This window comes from Cyprinus carpio, chromosome B13 (genome assembly GCF_018340385.1).
Source record: "Cyprinus carpio isolate SPL01 chromosome B13, ASM1834038v1, whole genome shotgun sequence".
NCBI lineage: Eukaryota > Metazoa > Chordata > Actinopteri > Cypriniformes > Cyprinidae > Cyprinus > Cyprinus carpio.
Window position 1 is genome coordinate 5,184,449 of NC_056609.1, and position 17,556 is coordinate 5,202,004.

General features: G+C 38.4%; 2 protein-coding genes across 2 annotated transcripts; one reads left to right on the forward strand and one right to left on the reverse strand.

Annotated features, from left to right (window-relative positions):
* Positions 1-996: 996 nt before the first annotated feature.
* Positions 997-8,792, reverse strand: eloal (elongin A, like). Its single transcript, XM_042736098.1, has 11 exons — positions 8,651-8,792; positions 7,158-7,214; positions 6,968-7,080; positions 6,162-6,852; positions 5,725-5,827; positions 5,447-5,608; positions 5,275-5,372; positions 4,311-4,491; positions 2,215-2,338; positions 1,662-1,765; positions 997-1,305 (listed from the first exon to the last, which is right to left on the reverse strand). The coding sequence occupies exons 1-11, from the start codon at positions 8,720-8,722 to the stop codon at positions 1,244-1,246; spliced, it is 1,767 nt and encodes a 588-aa protein (XP_042592032.1). The 5' UTR covers positions 8,723-8,792; the 3' UTR covers positions 997-1,243.
* Positions 8,793-9,491: 699 nt separating this feature from the next.
* Positions 9,492-16,332, forward strand: klhl31 (kelch-like family member 31). The gene is made up of 3 exons (XM_019115663.2): positions 9,492-9,625; positions 11,175-12,377; positions 15,538-16,332. Exons 2-3 carry the CDS (start codon positions 11,203-11,205, stop codon positions 16,268-16,270), a joined length of 1,908 nt encoding a protein of 635 aa, XP_018971208.2. The 5' UTR covers positions 9,492-9,625; positions 11,175-11,202; the 3' UTR covers positions 16,271-16,332.
* Positions 16,333-17,556: the final 1,224 nt, after the last annotated feature.

Here is a 17,556-nt window from a genome sequence, read left to right on the forward strand (position 1 = left end):
TACACACATTTTTTATTGCACGTGTACATTTACTTGGGTATTAAACACTTCCCTTAAAGAGAGTTAATTCACTCATATGTTTGACAAAATTCTCTTTAGTGTTTACATTGCTGTTCCAACTAGTTATGACTTGCACTGGATAGTTTTTTTTATTTATTTTTTTTAATAAGAGTTGTGTGTGCAGATACTGAGCTTTGGCTTTTGTATTTAAGAACGTGAATAAACATTTTGCTATAGTGTGAGTGTATGTATATTTGTTGGTGGGATTGTGTTGAATTACAGAAAGTGAAAGGGCTTATATGTTTGTTTGCTGCACAACAAAATGGTTATTTTAAGAACCGTTCATAGAAAGGTTATTTGGGGAACCCAAAATGGTTCTTCAGTAGCATTACTGTAAAAACCCCTTGTTAAAATTAAACCTTAATTTCCTCAGGTGCTTAGATACCTGTAAAAAAGGAGCCATTGCTTCTTTAATATTTAAACCAATGTTGTTAAATTAACTACCCAGTTAATTTTTAAGAAAACTGCTTTGCCAGCGTGACACTAGATTTTCTAAACAAAACTGTTGCTTCAACTGCTTTTGCTTCAGGACCCAGATTGAACACAAAAATAGGACCAAAATTATATTTTAAAGTAGGCAAAGTGTGACTGGAATGTTTTTGCAAAGAAAAATTTGTTGTATTAGCATTAATCATATTACCAACTGACCGATCACTAAAACAAGTGTTTCTGCTTTTAAGATGATACCCTCAGTTTTCTATCTAACTACTGTATGCATGACTATAAGACTAGTCCTTTTTATTTTTTGCAATTAGTACAGTTTTTTTCCCTGCTGTCTGCAACTATCCAAACAAACCATGCACCATTTAAGAAAGAAGCACAGCTCTAGGAGGGAACTGAATTTAAATGGCCCCCCCCACATCCAGTAGATGGAGACAAACACACTTGGGTTTGATAGCACACTGGCAGGCAAGCACCATAGCAGACAACAGATTCTGTGATTATTTATAGTTTTAATTTCAGAATGTCTGTCATGATCGAAAAAAAAAAAATAATTAAATACAAAGAGGCAGTTTGATTTCAAAGTGCAATTGTTCATACAAATAAGTACGAAGTTGATCATATTTCATCAATACTGTAAGCATCTTGTGGAATTACAAAGTACATTGTGGGGGTTTGTCCAAACGGTTTAGACAATAAGGGTGGGCGAGGAATGATATACTTTCAGTATTATCCGCTACATTCATCTACGACTAAGCTGCTTTTTAAAGGCCTTTAGGGACTTTGCCATCATGGGTGCCACTCCTGTGAACATACAAGACAAACACCATATTAAAACCAGCAAAACAATGACAGCATTTGCTCCTGTATAAACAAAAGTAATCAAACGATTTAAAATAAATGAAAATGTTAATCAAAATAAAAACTATTCTAGAAATGTTTAAATGAAAGCGAATATCACGTTAACCGTTGCAGTGTTTTGACTGTTGGTAATGTGTGATGCAGGTCTCGCGCTCAAATCTGCAAACCAGATAAACTACCAGATGCCAATTTTGAGCTGCTATTACAATTACACATATTATAACTATTGGAATATGTATGAGTCCTGCCAAATAAAGTGTGCTTTTTAGAGGCACAGTCGAAAACATGTGAAAACTCACTTTTAATCTTTCGGGGGTCTTGGGCTTGGCCAGAGTTGTTAGTGGAGGGTTTTGAAGGCTCACTGAAGCCGGATCTTCCCCGATTCTCATTGGGTTTCACACTACTGTGGAGTGGAGTGATAGATTTTCTTTGAAGGATATTCATCTGCACAGTGACTAGCGTGACACAACGGAAGGGGAAACCCTTTGTTTTCAAATCAATTCCCACTCTCTAAAAGACGGCACCCATGCACTGCAGAGGATCCATTGGTGAAAAATAGTAATAGAATGCTACATCTCTCCAAATCTGTTCTGATGAGGAAACAATCTCATCTACATCTTGAATGGCCGGAGTAAATTCTCTTTTTTTGTATTTTTGGATGAACTACTACTATAACAAATTACCAGTACCTTTAGAATTCTTCTACTGTTTTTTTTTTCCCCCTCACACTGCATGGTGATATTTACACAGTTGTTTTATTAATTGTGTAACTGTGATGCAAGTACACACAGCTGGCTCTTTCACCAAAAGGGCTGATTGTGGCCCTTCCAGCCTAATCTGGTCTGAACTGACCTGGCTCTGTCTGTTGGGTGAGGTAGTGTCACGGGGCCGGCCGTGCCGTGAATCTCCTGCTGGATCCTCACATTTCTAGGTGGCTTAGCAGCTGAGTGAATAAACGCCATTTTCACCTGCCTGCCTAACAGAGAAAAACAAAAGCACAAAACAGTAAGTGTGACATTCAAAGCAAAGTTAAAGCAGATGGTGGGGCAAAAAACACTGACATTCTGGATTTGGATGGCGATAAAATCATAGACTAGCCCTTGTTAATTATCCTTACGTTTGCATGAGAAACAACTACAATCCGAATAGGGCTACATACACATTTGCGTTAATATGCACTTGTGAAATGTAGGTAATATATTTTATGTTCTGTAGATGATGCTGTAAAAGAGTTATATTCTAAATATTTTTTCTCTCTCTAAAAGTTAGTTCCTGATTACAAAATCTTCCTTCTGGGAACTAAGCAGCTAAATCATGTGAACAACCAGAAACTAACCGCATCATTCATGAAATGCAAGTCATCCATTACGATAATCTACAGTTAGAGCAAAGAGACACTTTCTGAGCAATTTTTCCATAGTTCATATTAGATACACAAGAGAGAAGAAGAAGGGAAAAAAAAAATAAAAAACACAACACATGAGTACGGTACATTTCACTTCCTGTCACTTCATTAAAAAGTGCCAAAAAATCCAACACAGGAAATTTAAAGGGAGCCCATTTTTACATTTTGCCCAAAAGGACATTAAGAAATTTGGTAAACATTACATCTTTTAATAGTGAACATAAGCCAAATTTAGTCAGAATGCTAAGACCAGTTGTAAGACAGCTGCTGTGATCCCATCTATGTAAAAATAATTGTATTAAACAGAGAAATCAAAAGAGCCTCAATGAAGATGAAAACGAAAGTTTGAAGGCATTAGAGTTCAACCGTATCCATCTACTGCCATTAACCCTAAAGTCTCAGTTGCGCTCTATATCTATTCATAGTCTGAGCAGACAGATGGTTAGAGCCATATTACCACAGAAGCCAACTGCATTTATGAGCCTTCAACCTCAGCTCACCAACAAACAACTGCTCCCGCTCTGGAGAAACAAACACTTAAAGATGAGGCTTACAGATTACACTTACAAATCATCTCCCAATAGTCAGTTAGTGTCTGTCTACAGTACCAGCTTAGACCGAAGAGTTAAACATCAGCTGACAATCTACAGGAGGAAGCAACCCAAATCAGCTGTACTACAAGCCAGCACTGGGCAACATGACATTATTGTAGAGTAGTAGATCATTTAATATCATTTATACAGTGCATATTAGGATATCAGTGGCCGGGGCTGCTCAGTGACATTAAAGAAACAGTTCGACCCAAAATGAAAATTGGCTGTCCCTCAGGACATCCAAGATGTAGATGAATTTGTATCTTCATCAGAACAGATTTGGAAAAATGTAGCATTAATCATTACATCAACAAACGGATCCTCTGCAGTGAATGGGTGCCATCAGAAACGTCAGCGTCCAAACAGCTCATTAAAACGTCAACATCATAATCCACACCACTCCATTCCATCAATTAACATCTTATAAGAAAAGCTGCATGTTTTTAAACTTCAAACCATTGCTTCCAGCTAAAACATACGTCCTCTATCCCTAATAGAGGGTGAAACGGGATGGACATTTTCACTGGATGAAAAATTATGGATTATGGACTGGTATTTTGGCCAAAAGCAATGGTTTAAAGTTAATGATGGATTTTATTTTATTTTTTTTTGTACACAAACGTGTATCTTTTCACTTCTCAAGACATTAACTGATGGACTGCAGTGGTGTGCATTACTTGTGGATTATTGTGATGTTTTTTTTTAGCTGTTTGGACTCATTCTGACGGCACCCATTCACTGCAGAGCACCCAATGGTGAACAAGTGATGGAATGCTACATTTCTACAAATCTGTTCTCTAGAAGGAACATAAGTACATTTTCAGCAACATTTTTTTTTTTTTTTTTTGGGTGTACGATTTCCTTAACATGTACAAGGAAGAATTTTTTTTTTTTTTTTTTTGGGTGAGGAATGAATGAGAAACTGCAGAGTACGATGCAAATCCAATTACCTTTTGGCTTCCCGGAGTGAGCGGAGACGATGCTCTTTGTGATTTGCTTTAGTTTTCTCTCCCTCTCCTTGGACATGCGGAGGTACATCTCTCTCCAGGACTCATACTCCTCCAGCTGGGCATTTCTGAAATCCTTCTGGCAGTGTCTCTCCCACAGGTGGTCCGTCACCCCAATGTACACCTGTGTCAAAAATACCAAACATATATTGGTAAGTCACTTGGAGAGAAAAAAAAAAAAAAAAAAAAAAACAAGCTTTTAGAACTAAAGACTTTAAAAGCTTAAAAGCTGGCCATTTGTTCTGTAGACATGGACAAATTTCTCTCTTTACAATCTTTTCTTTTCTTTGTTTGAAAGATAACCCCAGAATGTGTAGAACTGGAATTTAGACAAAATATCAAATATTTAGTTCCGGTCCTTGATTCTGATTGGCTGAGCAGTGTTCAAAGCGGTTTTAAATTACTCTACAAACATACACCTTTGTTTACTTTGTGTGTTGCTTGGCAACCACTTTGATGCAACCACATCTGAGGAACTATAATGTTTGGTAGAAGAATACTGTTTTATTTTATTATTACACTTTATTTGTTTTATTTTGTGAAACCTAACTACGTATATTAATAACCATTTTAGAAAAGCAATAAGCCCCGTGAAGCCGTGGTTTACAGTGAATTTATAACAGCTAAGCGGGTTTTAGGGACTCCGCTTAACTAACGCCCCTTAGCTGTTATAAATTCACTGTAAACCATGGCTTCTTGGGGCTTATTGCTTTAATTTAAAACTTTAATTGACTTGGTCATTAGGCAATTCATACACTTCAATGCTATTATTTCATACTTTTCATGACTATTATTCAAAATGTTAATAATAAAAAATAAGCCATGTGGTTGAGTCAGTTTATATGTATATGGCACACACAGTCTCCAGTATTCTCCTCACTATGAAAGACAACAGTTAGCGTCTTACTGGATTACACTCCTCGATCCGGAGCAGCTGTTCAGGTGTGCAGCGCTCTAGTACTGGCTCCAAAATCTCAAATGGCACACCTCCAATTTCATAGAGAGCTGCAAAAGGATCAAAAAGCTCTTTAAGACCCATTCTAATATTGAGAGCAAAATCACAATGTCCAGTCACGAACAGTCAATGTTGTTCTGCAGCGCTCGAATGCATTGCTGGTACAGCGTCATCATGGTGGGCAGGTACGCCATCTTACTCCCAGAGTACACTTGCATCTTATTCTTCAGCCTTTGTCCAATGATGACCGGGGCCTCTTCACAGACATCAATGACCTTTCTATCCACTAGAAAAATAAATGAATAGCTGAGAGAATTTCTATTGCAGCAATGTCAAGCTTTTGGCATTATTTGAGAACATGAAAAAAAAAAAAAAAACAGCAGATGCAAAGCTCTGACCCACCTTTCTTTTCACTGAAGTACTGATACTGAGAAACATCTTCGCATTCAGGAAAACTGGTTGGCAAAGGAATGTTTAGCAAGTCCATTACTGACTGCTCAGGAACCTGGAGTTAAAAAAAAATTAAATGTCTTTTATCATTTACGCAATTCCACATCATTTCAACCCTGTATGACTTTCTTTTCTATAGGAAGAAAATCAATGGAAAGTGACTGGGGGATAAAGCTCAAATCAAAAATAACAACATTAGCTGCACGCGTCAGGTTTGTGATCAATAACATTAAGCATCATTGGTTACTCTGTGTTTGGCAAACTGATCCAACGGGACTCAATCTGAAAGCTACAGCAGAGCGTGAGATTTTCTTGACTAACAACATTTCCATTGTGGCACAACTATTTTTTTTTAAAGGACTGGAGAAAAACAACCACAAGCAACATACACAGGTTTTTTTGTATGCTGTTCTCACTGGGTCTTCTGTTACTGCTTCGCTTGTCTTCACAAGAGACACAGCAGAGCTCTCTTTGTGGGCAGTTTTAAGTCTCTTCGGGTTCTTGGCAACACTGAAGGATTTTTTGCGTTTGGGAGGCTCAAGGTCATAGCTCAGGTAGGCCTCAAAGGACATGGAAGGCGTTTGACAGCCGTCCACAGTCTCCATTGCTACTGCTTTGTCTGTGGCCTTCTCCATCTTTTCTTTCTTGCATGCATCTCCACTCTTCTCTCTCTGCTTTTGCGTTGCTTCAGGTCTTTTCAAAGATTTTTCACGCTTCGTATTCTCCTGATTTTTTGTTATCCTAGAAGTCTTGTCAGTCTTTTTGCTATCATGTTTTGTGCGCTCACCACTCGTCTTTTCCTTGGCATGTCTTAAGCCCTGATTTACACTTGAATCTTTTTTTGGCTCACCCTTTTGTTCACCATTAAAGTAGATTTTGGATTTACTGGGCTTGATTTTGCATTTAATGTCGAGATTCTGTGACATTTTCTTTTCAGTACTGGTACTCTCAATTTTTGGCTTCTTCCTAGAATTGGCAGTCTCTGAAAGCTGACTGTTTTCATGTTTACTGCTTTCTTGAACGTCTTTATTAAGCTGTTCATTTTGGGTTTGGCAGTCATCAGGCTTTCCCCCACTCAAACTGCAAGAAAGAACAAAAAAGTGCAGACCAGGAATAGAGTACGTCACATGAACAAGATAAAATTTCAAATCTATTTTCCAATTATAGATTTGTACCAGGATGTACCAGTTGATACCTTATAGAGTCTCTTGGAACAAGTGCTTTCCATCGATTAACCAATATTTTTGCCACCTTTCCTGCCTCATCATGCTTCCGAAAGGAGTTGACGACTTTTCCAATTCCCGTTTCCTACAAACGAAATATGAATATTGGAAGTTCCAGAGAAAAATATTTTAACACTTTTCAAAAATAAATTAAGCTCTTACAGCGAGAATTTCAAGTGTAATGTCCAATACTTCAAGCTTCTTCAAGATTTTCAGCAGCTGAAACAGAAGAGGTTAAATTAAATAATCGAAGCCAAAGCAATAATTGATTTATTACCAGATTGAGAATTTAAAACCTGCCTCGGTTTCAACTAATGAGAATTTAAACTCCAACAAGCTGCTGAACTAGTCCTACAATAAAAGGAGAACTTTATTGAATTCAACAGCCAGAACAATCGAAGCAATCATCCGAACATTAATTAATGTTAGTGTGGTTGCAGATGTTTCAACAAACTAGGAAAGAACATTCCTTGTTAGAAGTTGTTTAAGATCTTGCAAACCTGCTTCACACTGAAATTAAGTGTTATTCCACCACAACATGTATATGAATAAAATTGAAATTTCTGTAGATTGCATTTCAAACACTAATTTATACAACCAGATGTTACTGAAAATACCCATATGTTGTGGGTATCACATACAGAACAGAATTATAAATCAGTGTGACCCGCCCATTTCCACATGGCTTTTTAAAAATGTGAATTTGCTGAGCGAGCACTCATGCTCTATGTATAGGGAAACCTCAGCTAAGGTACTATAAATGGGCAATGAATGAATTAACAGCCACCCACCGGTTGTAAAATACAAGGTACTGTGCATGTGCAGTAGAGGGGCTTCTGTGAGGTCACATCAAACAAATCACTACTTTAACAAGGCACTGCAAAAGTCTCCAACATGTTGAATGTTACATTTAAACACAATAAGTACTGCCACATTGCCCCTTCATGGCCTAAACTGACAAACAGCCAACATAAGAGAGAGACAACTGCAGTGTTATTTTTAGAAAGACCCCCTCTCAAGTGCACCCCCCCCCACCCCCATGTCAACAGCTGCTGACATACTACATTTTCTATTCACAGTTCACCATCTTTTTATTTTTTTATTTATTTTTATTTTTCCCTGTGCAAAGAGTATGTATGCATTTATAAATAAATAAAATGTCATACCATTAATTTACCATGCCATACCTCAATCATTTAAATCAGACTTTAGGTTTAAGACTGGGGGTATTTAATGGCTTCAGGTTATTCAATGGCTTTTCAGTGAAATTTAAACATCTAAATAATTATGGCCAAAAAAAAAAAAAAAACCTTGAAAAAGGTGCCATATAAGATAAATCTGATTACACAGTTCAACCTTCCAGTTTATTGTTTAGTTGACGATTGTTTTAACGTATCCCAATTGTGTTCGCCTCCTTTCCAAATTATTTAAAGCATGCTGATATTAGAGGTTTTGTCTTGATAACCGAATTCACAAAAAGTCTTATTTTAAGAAGGTGTTAGCTAAAAATTTGACTTTAAAGTTTTAATGTTATTGCGTTAATCCTTGTGTTGTCCTGCCCTTGCGGCTTTATCTTTTAGCCTGTTTACATTATTTTTGTAAAACGATACAAAACCTTTTTGTTGACAGTTGCACAGCGACAGACAGCATCCTACCGTGTGTCCTTCACAGGATTCTTTCAGCTGATGTTTTAATTGCAAAACCTTTTTCACATCAGCTGCGGCCATGTCAGCTCCTCACGTGCGCCGTACGCTTATTAAAGTCTCGCCATATTTTTTCGTCACCTTTATATGGGCGGAGACGATGTAAGGTATTTTACCTTGTTGGAAAGACGAGAGTGCCCTCAGAATCAGTGCACACGAGCTATTGGACAAATAACGACGCACCGCAAGGCGTATGTCTCCCAAACACTCCACAAACGCACGCAATCACACTGTTGAACACTAATTACTGCACATCCTACTTAATTTCATTTAATTGTTTGGTGTGTGTGCGTGTGCGTGTGGTCTACACGCCGGATGCTCAGATGCTTGGAAGTTGAGTAAACTCAGAGAGCTGTTATGGCTACCTCGCTGAGAATTTTATTTTTCAATTTAATCTTGAAATTAGCTGAGTTTTTAATGATAGGAATAAATGGATCAATAAGCCTAAAAGGTAACATGGAAACTTCACAGTGCTTGCAGTTCTTCTAAATAAATCTGCACTACTTTACATATGCAGCTACTTTAATTGGTCCTTCCCATTAATAAAAAATATAATTTATAAATGTATATACATTTAACACAGGGTACATGGAACCCTTCCACTGCACAAAACAAAGATTATATAGTTGGGGGGGTTTCCGTCCTGTTTAAGCCTTAATCCTGTTTTTTTTTTTTTTTTTTTTTTTTTTTTTTTTCTTAAAGTGTTTTTATGTTTTTAACCCGCCTGACATAATCAAACTATATCAAAAGCATTTCACGCCAATAATTATTTTATGACCTCTCGGTGAAATAACGGCGCACCAAACGCTCCGCACTATTTGCGCAATCACTTCTCTGTGAGCAGGAGAGGAGGAGTTAAGCGGCTCTCTATTCGGACCTCTCTCCCGCAGTCTGTCCTTCTCTTCCTCCTACTTCATCTCGACATCGGTAAGTGCGTTATACTTGTCTTTATACAAAGAGATTTTTGTGGTTCATTACAGCACCTTAGTTTAACAAGCAACGATCTTCTTATCAATTACCATTTTGACACAAGGGGGTCTTGAGTTGATTATATGAATCTTGGTATAGGTTCTTCAGGTCAGTGTATTGGGTTCTGGTTTTTAAAGCAACAAAATAATGGTGCTTGTTTTAGAGCATGAAAGAAAAAAATATTTAGATATGATTATTGTAGTTACTGTTAGTGGGAAAAGTTTCTTGTTTCATCAGGCTGTACGTTTGTATATGTATATGTATATGATACAGTATATATATATATATATATATATATATATATATATATATATATATATATATATATATATATATATATATATATATATATATATACACATACTGTATACACACACACAAACTTGTGTGTGTGTGTGTGTGTGTGTGTGTGTGTGTGTGTGTGTGTGTGTGTGTGTGAACTTGGTACAAACACAACACTCATAGACCCTAGGAGTAGTATTATTTTAATTTAACAAAATAACATTTCTTCACAAATACAGTTATAAGTTATAGTACTGAAAGGACAGATGGGTTTAAATGACTTAAGGGTCTATAAAAGGAACCTTAGAGCAATGGTACGCTGCCTTTCTATTCTTGGCCATAGTTGTGATAACTTCTGACAGATGCAAAGAGAGGAATGCCGAGGTGATATGCTGCGATAACAACTCTTAAGAGTTAATTTTGGTATTTTAAAGAGCATTAATATAAAGCTTTACACTTCTGAGATGACTTTTTGTTTTTGAGTTGTTGTCGTTTTTTGGGATTTTTTTGCGTCATACCCCCGGATTCACAGACCAGGCTTAAGCCTAGTCCCAGACTAAAATGTAAATTTGAGCTGTTTCAACTGAAAGAAACTTGCACTGATTGATCTTAAAATATGTCAGTGCCCTTGTTTTGTCTCAAGATGCACACCAGTAATGTTTTTTTCTAAGGCACGGTTATAAAAAATTAAGTGTCCTAATTGAACTATGGCTTAATCCTGGTTTAGTCTAAGCCCTGTCTGTGAAACCATGCCATAAAGTATTATGCAAATTTGCTGAATTAATGATACATAGAGCATTGTAAAATGAAAAATCTCTTGCACAATATTAAAATGTTGCATACATTGTCTGAGAGCAGGACTGCAACCAAATATACATTTTCATATAATCAATGAATATGGCTTTTTAGAAAAAAAAATATTCTTGAACTATGGCTTTTGGTAGGCTCCACCCAGTCTTGAATATTTGTTAACTCCCTTTTTATACAAGATTACGGTTGCTAATAGATAGTCAAATGCTGAAGTATAAGTTTAGCATATTTCAACTGATGAATATTTGGTCAAAATGTAATAAGTTGGTTAAATTATGCTGTAAACATAGAGACTGGTCACCTCCTGCATGCTAACAGGTCAAGAGTAATAGATTTGTTCAGATTTGTCTGTACACGTGTTAAAATGTGTTCTTCGATTCATAATGTGTTCGTATTTTGTCAAAATTCTTTCGAGGTCTTGGCTGTGACCCATCACTACAGTCATGGCACCCAAAAAGAACAAGGCTGCTAAGAAGATCAAAGCTGACATCAATGAGATGACAATTATGTTAGAGGACAGTCCCACCAATAAAATCAATGGTCTCAACACTCTCCTGGAAGGTGGAAACAGCTTTAGTTGCATCTCAACGGAGGTCACTGACTCAGGCTATGCACCCAACCTCTTGGAGGGTCTTGGCCACATGAGGCAAGACAGCTTCCTCTGTGATCTGACTGTAGCAACCAAATCCAAATCCTTTGATGTTCACAAAGTCGTGATGGCTTCCTGCAGTGAGTACATCAATAACATGCTCAGGAAGGATCCAGCCCTCAAGAAGATTGAGCTCAGTGATTTGTCCCCAGTCGGTCTGGCTACAGTCATCACATACGCCTATTCTGGAAAACTGACCTTGTCTTTGTACACCATTGGTAGCACGATATCAGCAGCCACGATGTTGCAGATCCATTCTCTGGTGAAGATGTGCAGCGAGTTCTTGATGCGGGAGATCAGTGTGGAGAACTGCATGTATGTTGTCAACATCGCTGACACGCACAATCTGAAAGAGACGAAAGAGGGTGCTCAGAAGTTCATGCGGGAGAACTTCATTGAATTCTCCGAAATGGAACAGTTCCTAAAGCTCACCTATGAGCAGATCAGCGAATTTCTCATGGACGACTCGCTCCAGTTGCCCTCTGAGCTCACAGCTTTCCAGATCGCAATGAAGTGGTTAGACTTCGATGAGAAGAGGCTGAAGTATGCTCCTGATCTGCTGTCAAGCATCCGCTTTGGAACCATCTCACCCCAGGATCTTGTTAGTCACGTGCAGATCGTTCCCAGGATGATGCAAGATTCTGAGTGCCACCGTCTGTTGGTCGATGCCATGAATTACCACCTGCTGCCATTCCAGCAGAACATCCTGCAATCCAGAAGAACCAAGGTCCGTGGAGGACAACGAGTGCTGCTCACAGTGGGAGGCCGGCCTGCCCTAACTGAAAAATCTCTCAGCAAGGACATTCTCTACAGGGATGATGACAGTGTCTGGAACAAGCTCACGGAGATGCCGGCGAAGAGCTTCAATCAATGTGTTGCTGTTTTGGACGGCTTCCTTTACGTGGCTGGTGGTGAAGACCAGAATGATGCTAGGAACCAAGCAAAACATGCCGTCAGCAATTTCGTCAGGTAAGATCTGATGTCCTTTCTTTACGATCGCTTAAAGGCATAGTTCTCACCCATAAATGAAAATTCTGTCATTAATTACTTACCCTAATGTGGTTCCAAACCTGTAAGACCTTTGTTCATTTTCGTACCAAAACTTAAAGGGGATATGATGATGCGTTTGTGTATTTGGTGTAATGCAATGTGTTTACATGGCTTAAGGTTCAAATAAACACATTATTTTCCACATACCGTACATTATTGTTGCTCCTCTCTGCCCCACCTTTCTGAAAATCACCGCTTTTTACAAAGCTCATTGTTCTGAAAAGCGAGGTGTGTTCTGATTGGCCAGTTATCCAGTGCATTGTGATTAAGTCAAGTCAAGTCACCTTTATTTATATAGCACTTTTAACAATACAGATTGTGTCAAAGCAACTGAACAGCATTAATTAGGAAAATAGTGTGTCAATAATGCAAAATGACAATAGTAAACACTAATTTTTCAGTTAATGGCAGTTCATCATTGAATTCAGTGATGTCATCATTCAGCTCAGTTCAGTTTAAATAGTATCTTTGCAATCATTTGCAATCAAGTCAACGATATTGCTGGAAATGAAGTGTCCCCAACTAAGCAAGCCAGAGGCGACAGCGGCAAGGAACCAAAACTCCATCGGTGACAGAATGGAGAAAAAAACAGACTCAGTCGGGGGGCCAGCAGTTAAATTCCAGGCTGCAGCAAAGTCACATTGTGCAGAGGACTCAACTGGTTCCTGTGGTCTTGTCCCGGTGGTCGTCTGAGACAAGGTCTCTCCAGGGGATCTGTATCTGGGGCTCGTCTAGTTGTCCTGGTCTCCGCTGTCTTTCAGGGCTGTAGAGGTCCCTTCTAGGTGCTGATCTGCCATCTGGTCTGGATATGTACTTGATCCGTGTGACTGCAGTGACCATCTAATCTGGATACACACTGGATCTGGTGGCTACGGTGACCTCGAAATAAGAATGAAACAGACTAATATTAGCGTAGATGCCATTTTTCTAACAATGTAGCAAGTACATCGGGTGTTATGGGAAGTGTTCCCAGTTCCGGTTGACCTAATTAATGCAGCCTAAAAATCCTTTAACGGATTTGAATAATTAGAAGCGTATTAGTGTGTTATGTGTAAGCCAGGTTAAAGAGATGGGTCTTTAATCTAGATTTAAACTGCAAGAGTGTGTCTGCCTCCCGAACAATGTTAGGTTGGTTATTCCAGAGTTTGGGCGCTAAATAGGAAAAAAGGATCTGCCGCCCACAGTTGATTTTGATATTCTAGGTATTATCAAATTGCCAGAGTTTTGAGAACGCAGCGTACATGGAGGACTATAATGTAACAAGAGCTCATTCAAATACTGAGGTGCTAAACCATTCAGGGCTTTATAAGTAATAAGCAAGATTATAAAATCCATACGATTTTTAATAGGGAGCCAGTGCAGTGTTGACAGAACCGGGCTAATATGGTCATACTTCCTGGTTCTAGTAAGAACTCTAGCTGCTGGATTTTGGACCGGCTGGAGTTTGTTTATTAAGCGTGCAGAACAACCACCCAATAAAGCATTACAATAATCTAACTTTGAGGTTAAAAACGCATGGATTAACATTTCTGCATTTGACATTAAGAGCATAGGTCATAATTTAGATATATTTTTGAGATGGAAAAATGCAGTTTTACAAATGCTAAAAACGTGACTTTCTAAGGAAAGATTGCTATCAAATAGTTTTTCAATGTTTTTTTCAATGTATGTTTTGCTGGGCCGCAAAGAAATATAAAGCTGAGTATCATTAGCATAACAGTGAAAGCTAACACTGTGTTTCCTGATGATATCTCCCAAGGGTAACACATAAAGCGTGAAGAGTAACGCCCCTAGTACTAAGCCTTGAGGTACTCCATACTGCAGTTATGATCGATATGATACCTCTTCATTCACTGCTACAAACTGATGGCGGTCATATATGTACGATTTGAACCATGCAAATGCACTTCCATTAATGCCAACAAAGTTTTCTAGTCTATGCAAAAGAATGTTGTGGTCAATAGAGTCAAAAGCAGCGCTAGAGATTAGCCGAATACCTCAAGCATGTGATGAAAAATGTTACGGCCCTTACCATATTTGGAAACACACAGCATATCCATGACGTGGCGGTGGCGCAGCAACAATACTACAGCAATATTATAAGTTACATCTTCTTTCTTTGCTTAAACATTTGGGCAGTGTTATGCAAATCGTCCAACATGGTGACGTAGATATGTGGGGGCGTGTTAAAATGAGGTGTTTTAGGAGGGCGTGGATGAGACTTAACTTTTATAAAGAATATCTCTTTGGGTTTGAGACTTTAGTCTTTGCAACTTTACAGATCGTGTATATGCACAAACAACTTGTAACACTCCAACGAGAAAGAAAAAATTGAAATAGCATCATATGACCCCTTTAAAATATTTTTGATGAAATTTGAGAGCTCTCTGACCCTCCATAGACAGCAAAGCAATTGAAATGTTTAGAGACCCAGAAACGTAGTAAGGACTTTGGTGGTTCAACCGCAATTTTACGAAGTTACGAGAATACTTTTTTGTGTGCAAAGAAAACAAAAATAACAACTTTATTCAACAATTTTTCTCCTCCAAATCACACCTTCCGCTATTATTGTGAGTACCATGACGCATACCATGCTTTCCTCTGCACGTAAACAAGTCGCAGCACATGCGTGTTCTACATCAGCAGCACCATGCGCATGCATTGTTTACGTGCAGAGGTACTCTCGATAATGGCAGAAGATGTGATTTGGAGGAGAAGAATTGTTGTATAAAGTCATTATTTTTGTTTTCTTTGTGCACAAAAAATATTCTCATACCTTTGTAAAATTACGGATGAACCCCTGATGTCACATGGACTATTTTAATGATGTCCTTACTACCTTCTAGATTTGGGGACATTGCAGTTGTGTTGCTATCTGTGGAGGGTCAAAGAACTTTCAGATTTCATGAAAATTTGTGTTCTGGAGATAAACGAAAGTGCCTGGGTTTGGAACAACACTAGGGTGAGTGATTAATGACAGAATTTTCATTTTTGGGTGAACTATCCCGTAAGTGTCTTAAGTCTATTGGCATGTATTTGTTCGAAGTGATACATCACTCACGGGTGTTTCCCTCATCAGATATGACCCCCGATTCAACACGTGGATCCACCTGGCGAACATGATTCAAAAGCGCACACATTTCAGCCTCAACACCTTCAATGGTCTCCTGTTTGCTGTAGGGGGGCGTAATTCTGATGGCTGCCAGGCATCTGTCGAGTGCTACGTCCCATCCTCTAACCAATGGCAAATGAAAGCAGCTATGGAAGTCCCTAGATGTTGCCACGCTAGCACAGTTATTGATGGCAAGATCTTGGTTAGTGGTGGTTACATTAACAACGCCTACTCTCGTGCTGTATGTTCTTATGACCCATCCACCGATAGCTGGCAGGATAAGAACAGCCTGAGCACCCCGCGAGGATGGCACTGTTCAGTGAGCGTCGGAGATCGTGCCTATGTTCTTGGTGGCAGCCAATTGGGCGGCCGTGGCGAGAGGGTTGATGTCTTGCCAGTTGAATGTTACAACCCTCACTCTGGCCAGTGGAGCTATGTCGCCCCCTTGCTCACAGGAGTGAGCACAGCTGGTGCTGTTACCTTAAATAACAAGATTTACCTCCTAGGTGGCTGGAATGAGATTGAGAAGAAGTATAAAAAATGCATTCAGGTGTATAACCCCGATATCAACGAATGGACTGAGGATGATGAATTGCCAGAGGCAACGGTTGGTATCTCATGTTGTGTTGTAACCATCCCCACACGCAAAACACGAGAGTCGAGGGCCAGCTCTGTATTGTCAGCACCAGTTAGTATATAAGCAGCGTGGGAGTAGTGGGGAAATGTATTTGAGTTCCTAAATGTAATAAAAGTTTTATCTTACTGTTTGTTCAAAGCCAATTTTTCTCATCCAATTTTTTCTCAGATGCCAAGATTAATTGTCAGTTCGTGGCAATCTCGGAAATGTTGGATGTCAAGTCACAACACATTATGCATGCAAATGAACAATTATCTATATAAACCACTATGTTCAAAATTGAAGTGATTTGAAAACAGCTAAAGACGGATGCATTTTGAAGATGGTTCGTAGGTTTTGTAGGAACAAGAAAATTCTGAGAGATTTGCCTTTGAGGTAGATTTATTGCTTATAACGTTTATGGGAAATAGGAAACGCATACAAACAACACATATTTGTAAAATCAAGAGTTTTTATTGGGAAATTATTTTCCAAGTGGGGCCAATTCTCCAGTTATGATTTGATTAGTCCCTTAATGTGCAAAATTAGGTAATTGCATCACTGCAGGCTGTCCAGATATATTAGACATTGTCCTTTGATCAACAAACAATTGAATAACCTTTAGAAAATGCCTGCAGATACTTATTACTGCATTATTTTCCAGTGATGCCATTTTTTTTGCACTGTACACATGTGAGCATGTAGTACATATTTATTTAGGATAGTACACGATGGAGCATAGATTGCAAAGATTGCTTGAGAAATCCAGGTCTTAACATTTCACCTACAACATATGAGGAGTAGATGTTCATAAAACCAGGCGGTTTATTTGATCATGTAACATGTTATCATGTTATTTGAGTCATGCTACTGGCTCTTGGAAAATCAAGCAAGTTAATTATAAGCAGGGTTCCTGGCAGGAGGGCATCATTAGGCCACGAAGAGAAGGACACGTATCCTCAGCCCTGTAGCATTTTAGTCATGACCCTGTTTGAAAATTACAAAAGCAGACACTATGATGCTGTGGGTGATGATGTGAAGAACACTGAATAGGACATAAAAGGATATACAGTGGTGGCATATTTTGTAAACTGAGAGAATAAATAATTGTGAAGAAAATTTTTTAGCCTGAACCGTCAAGAGGATAAGTATAAAATCCACTTTGTTTCCTGATGGTTCATGATTTGTAATATTCTGGTTAGAAAACATTGTATGATAGGAAGAAAAAAAAATGTGGCAACTGGAAACATTTATTACTTTAATAAAGTATTGCTTATTTAAATTACATCAATGAATAGTATTCACAATATACATACTGTAATAAATGATGTCAAATAATAAAGCTCTGCATATTTATTAAAGCTTCTTAA

What these genes read in the sequence shown, in the direction of transcription:
- eloal (XM_042736098.1), bottom strand. Translation starts at nt 8,722, where the DNA reads ATGGCCGCAGCTGATGTGAAAAAGGTTTTGCAATTAAAACATCAGCTG. An exon ending in CAGCATACAAAAAAACCTGT is followed by an intron (nt 5,828 to 6,161) that starts GTATGTTGCTTG and finishes TTTTAACTCCAG; the next exon opens with GTTCCTGAGCAGTCAGTAAT. An exon ending in AGACCCCCGAAAGATTAAAA is followed by an intron (nt 1,306 to 1,661) that starts GTGAGTTTTCAC and finishes GTATGTTCACAG; the next exon opens with GAGTGGCACCCATGATGGCA.
- klhl31 (XM_019115663.2), top strand. Translation starts at nt 11,203, where the DNA reads ATGGCACCCAAAAAGAACAAGGCTGCTAAGAAGATCAAAGCTGACATC. An exon ending in GCCGTCAGCAATTTCGTCAG is followed by an intron (nt 12,378 to 15,537) that starts GTAAGATCTGAT and finishes TTCCCTCATCAG; the next exon opens with ATATGACCCCCGATTCAACA.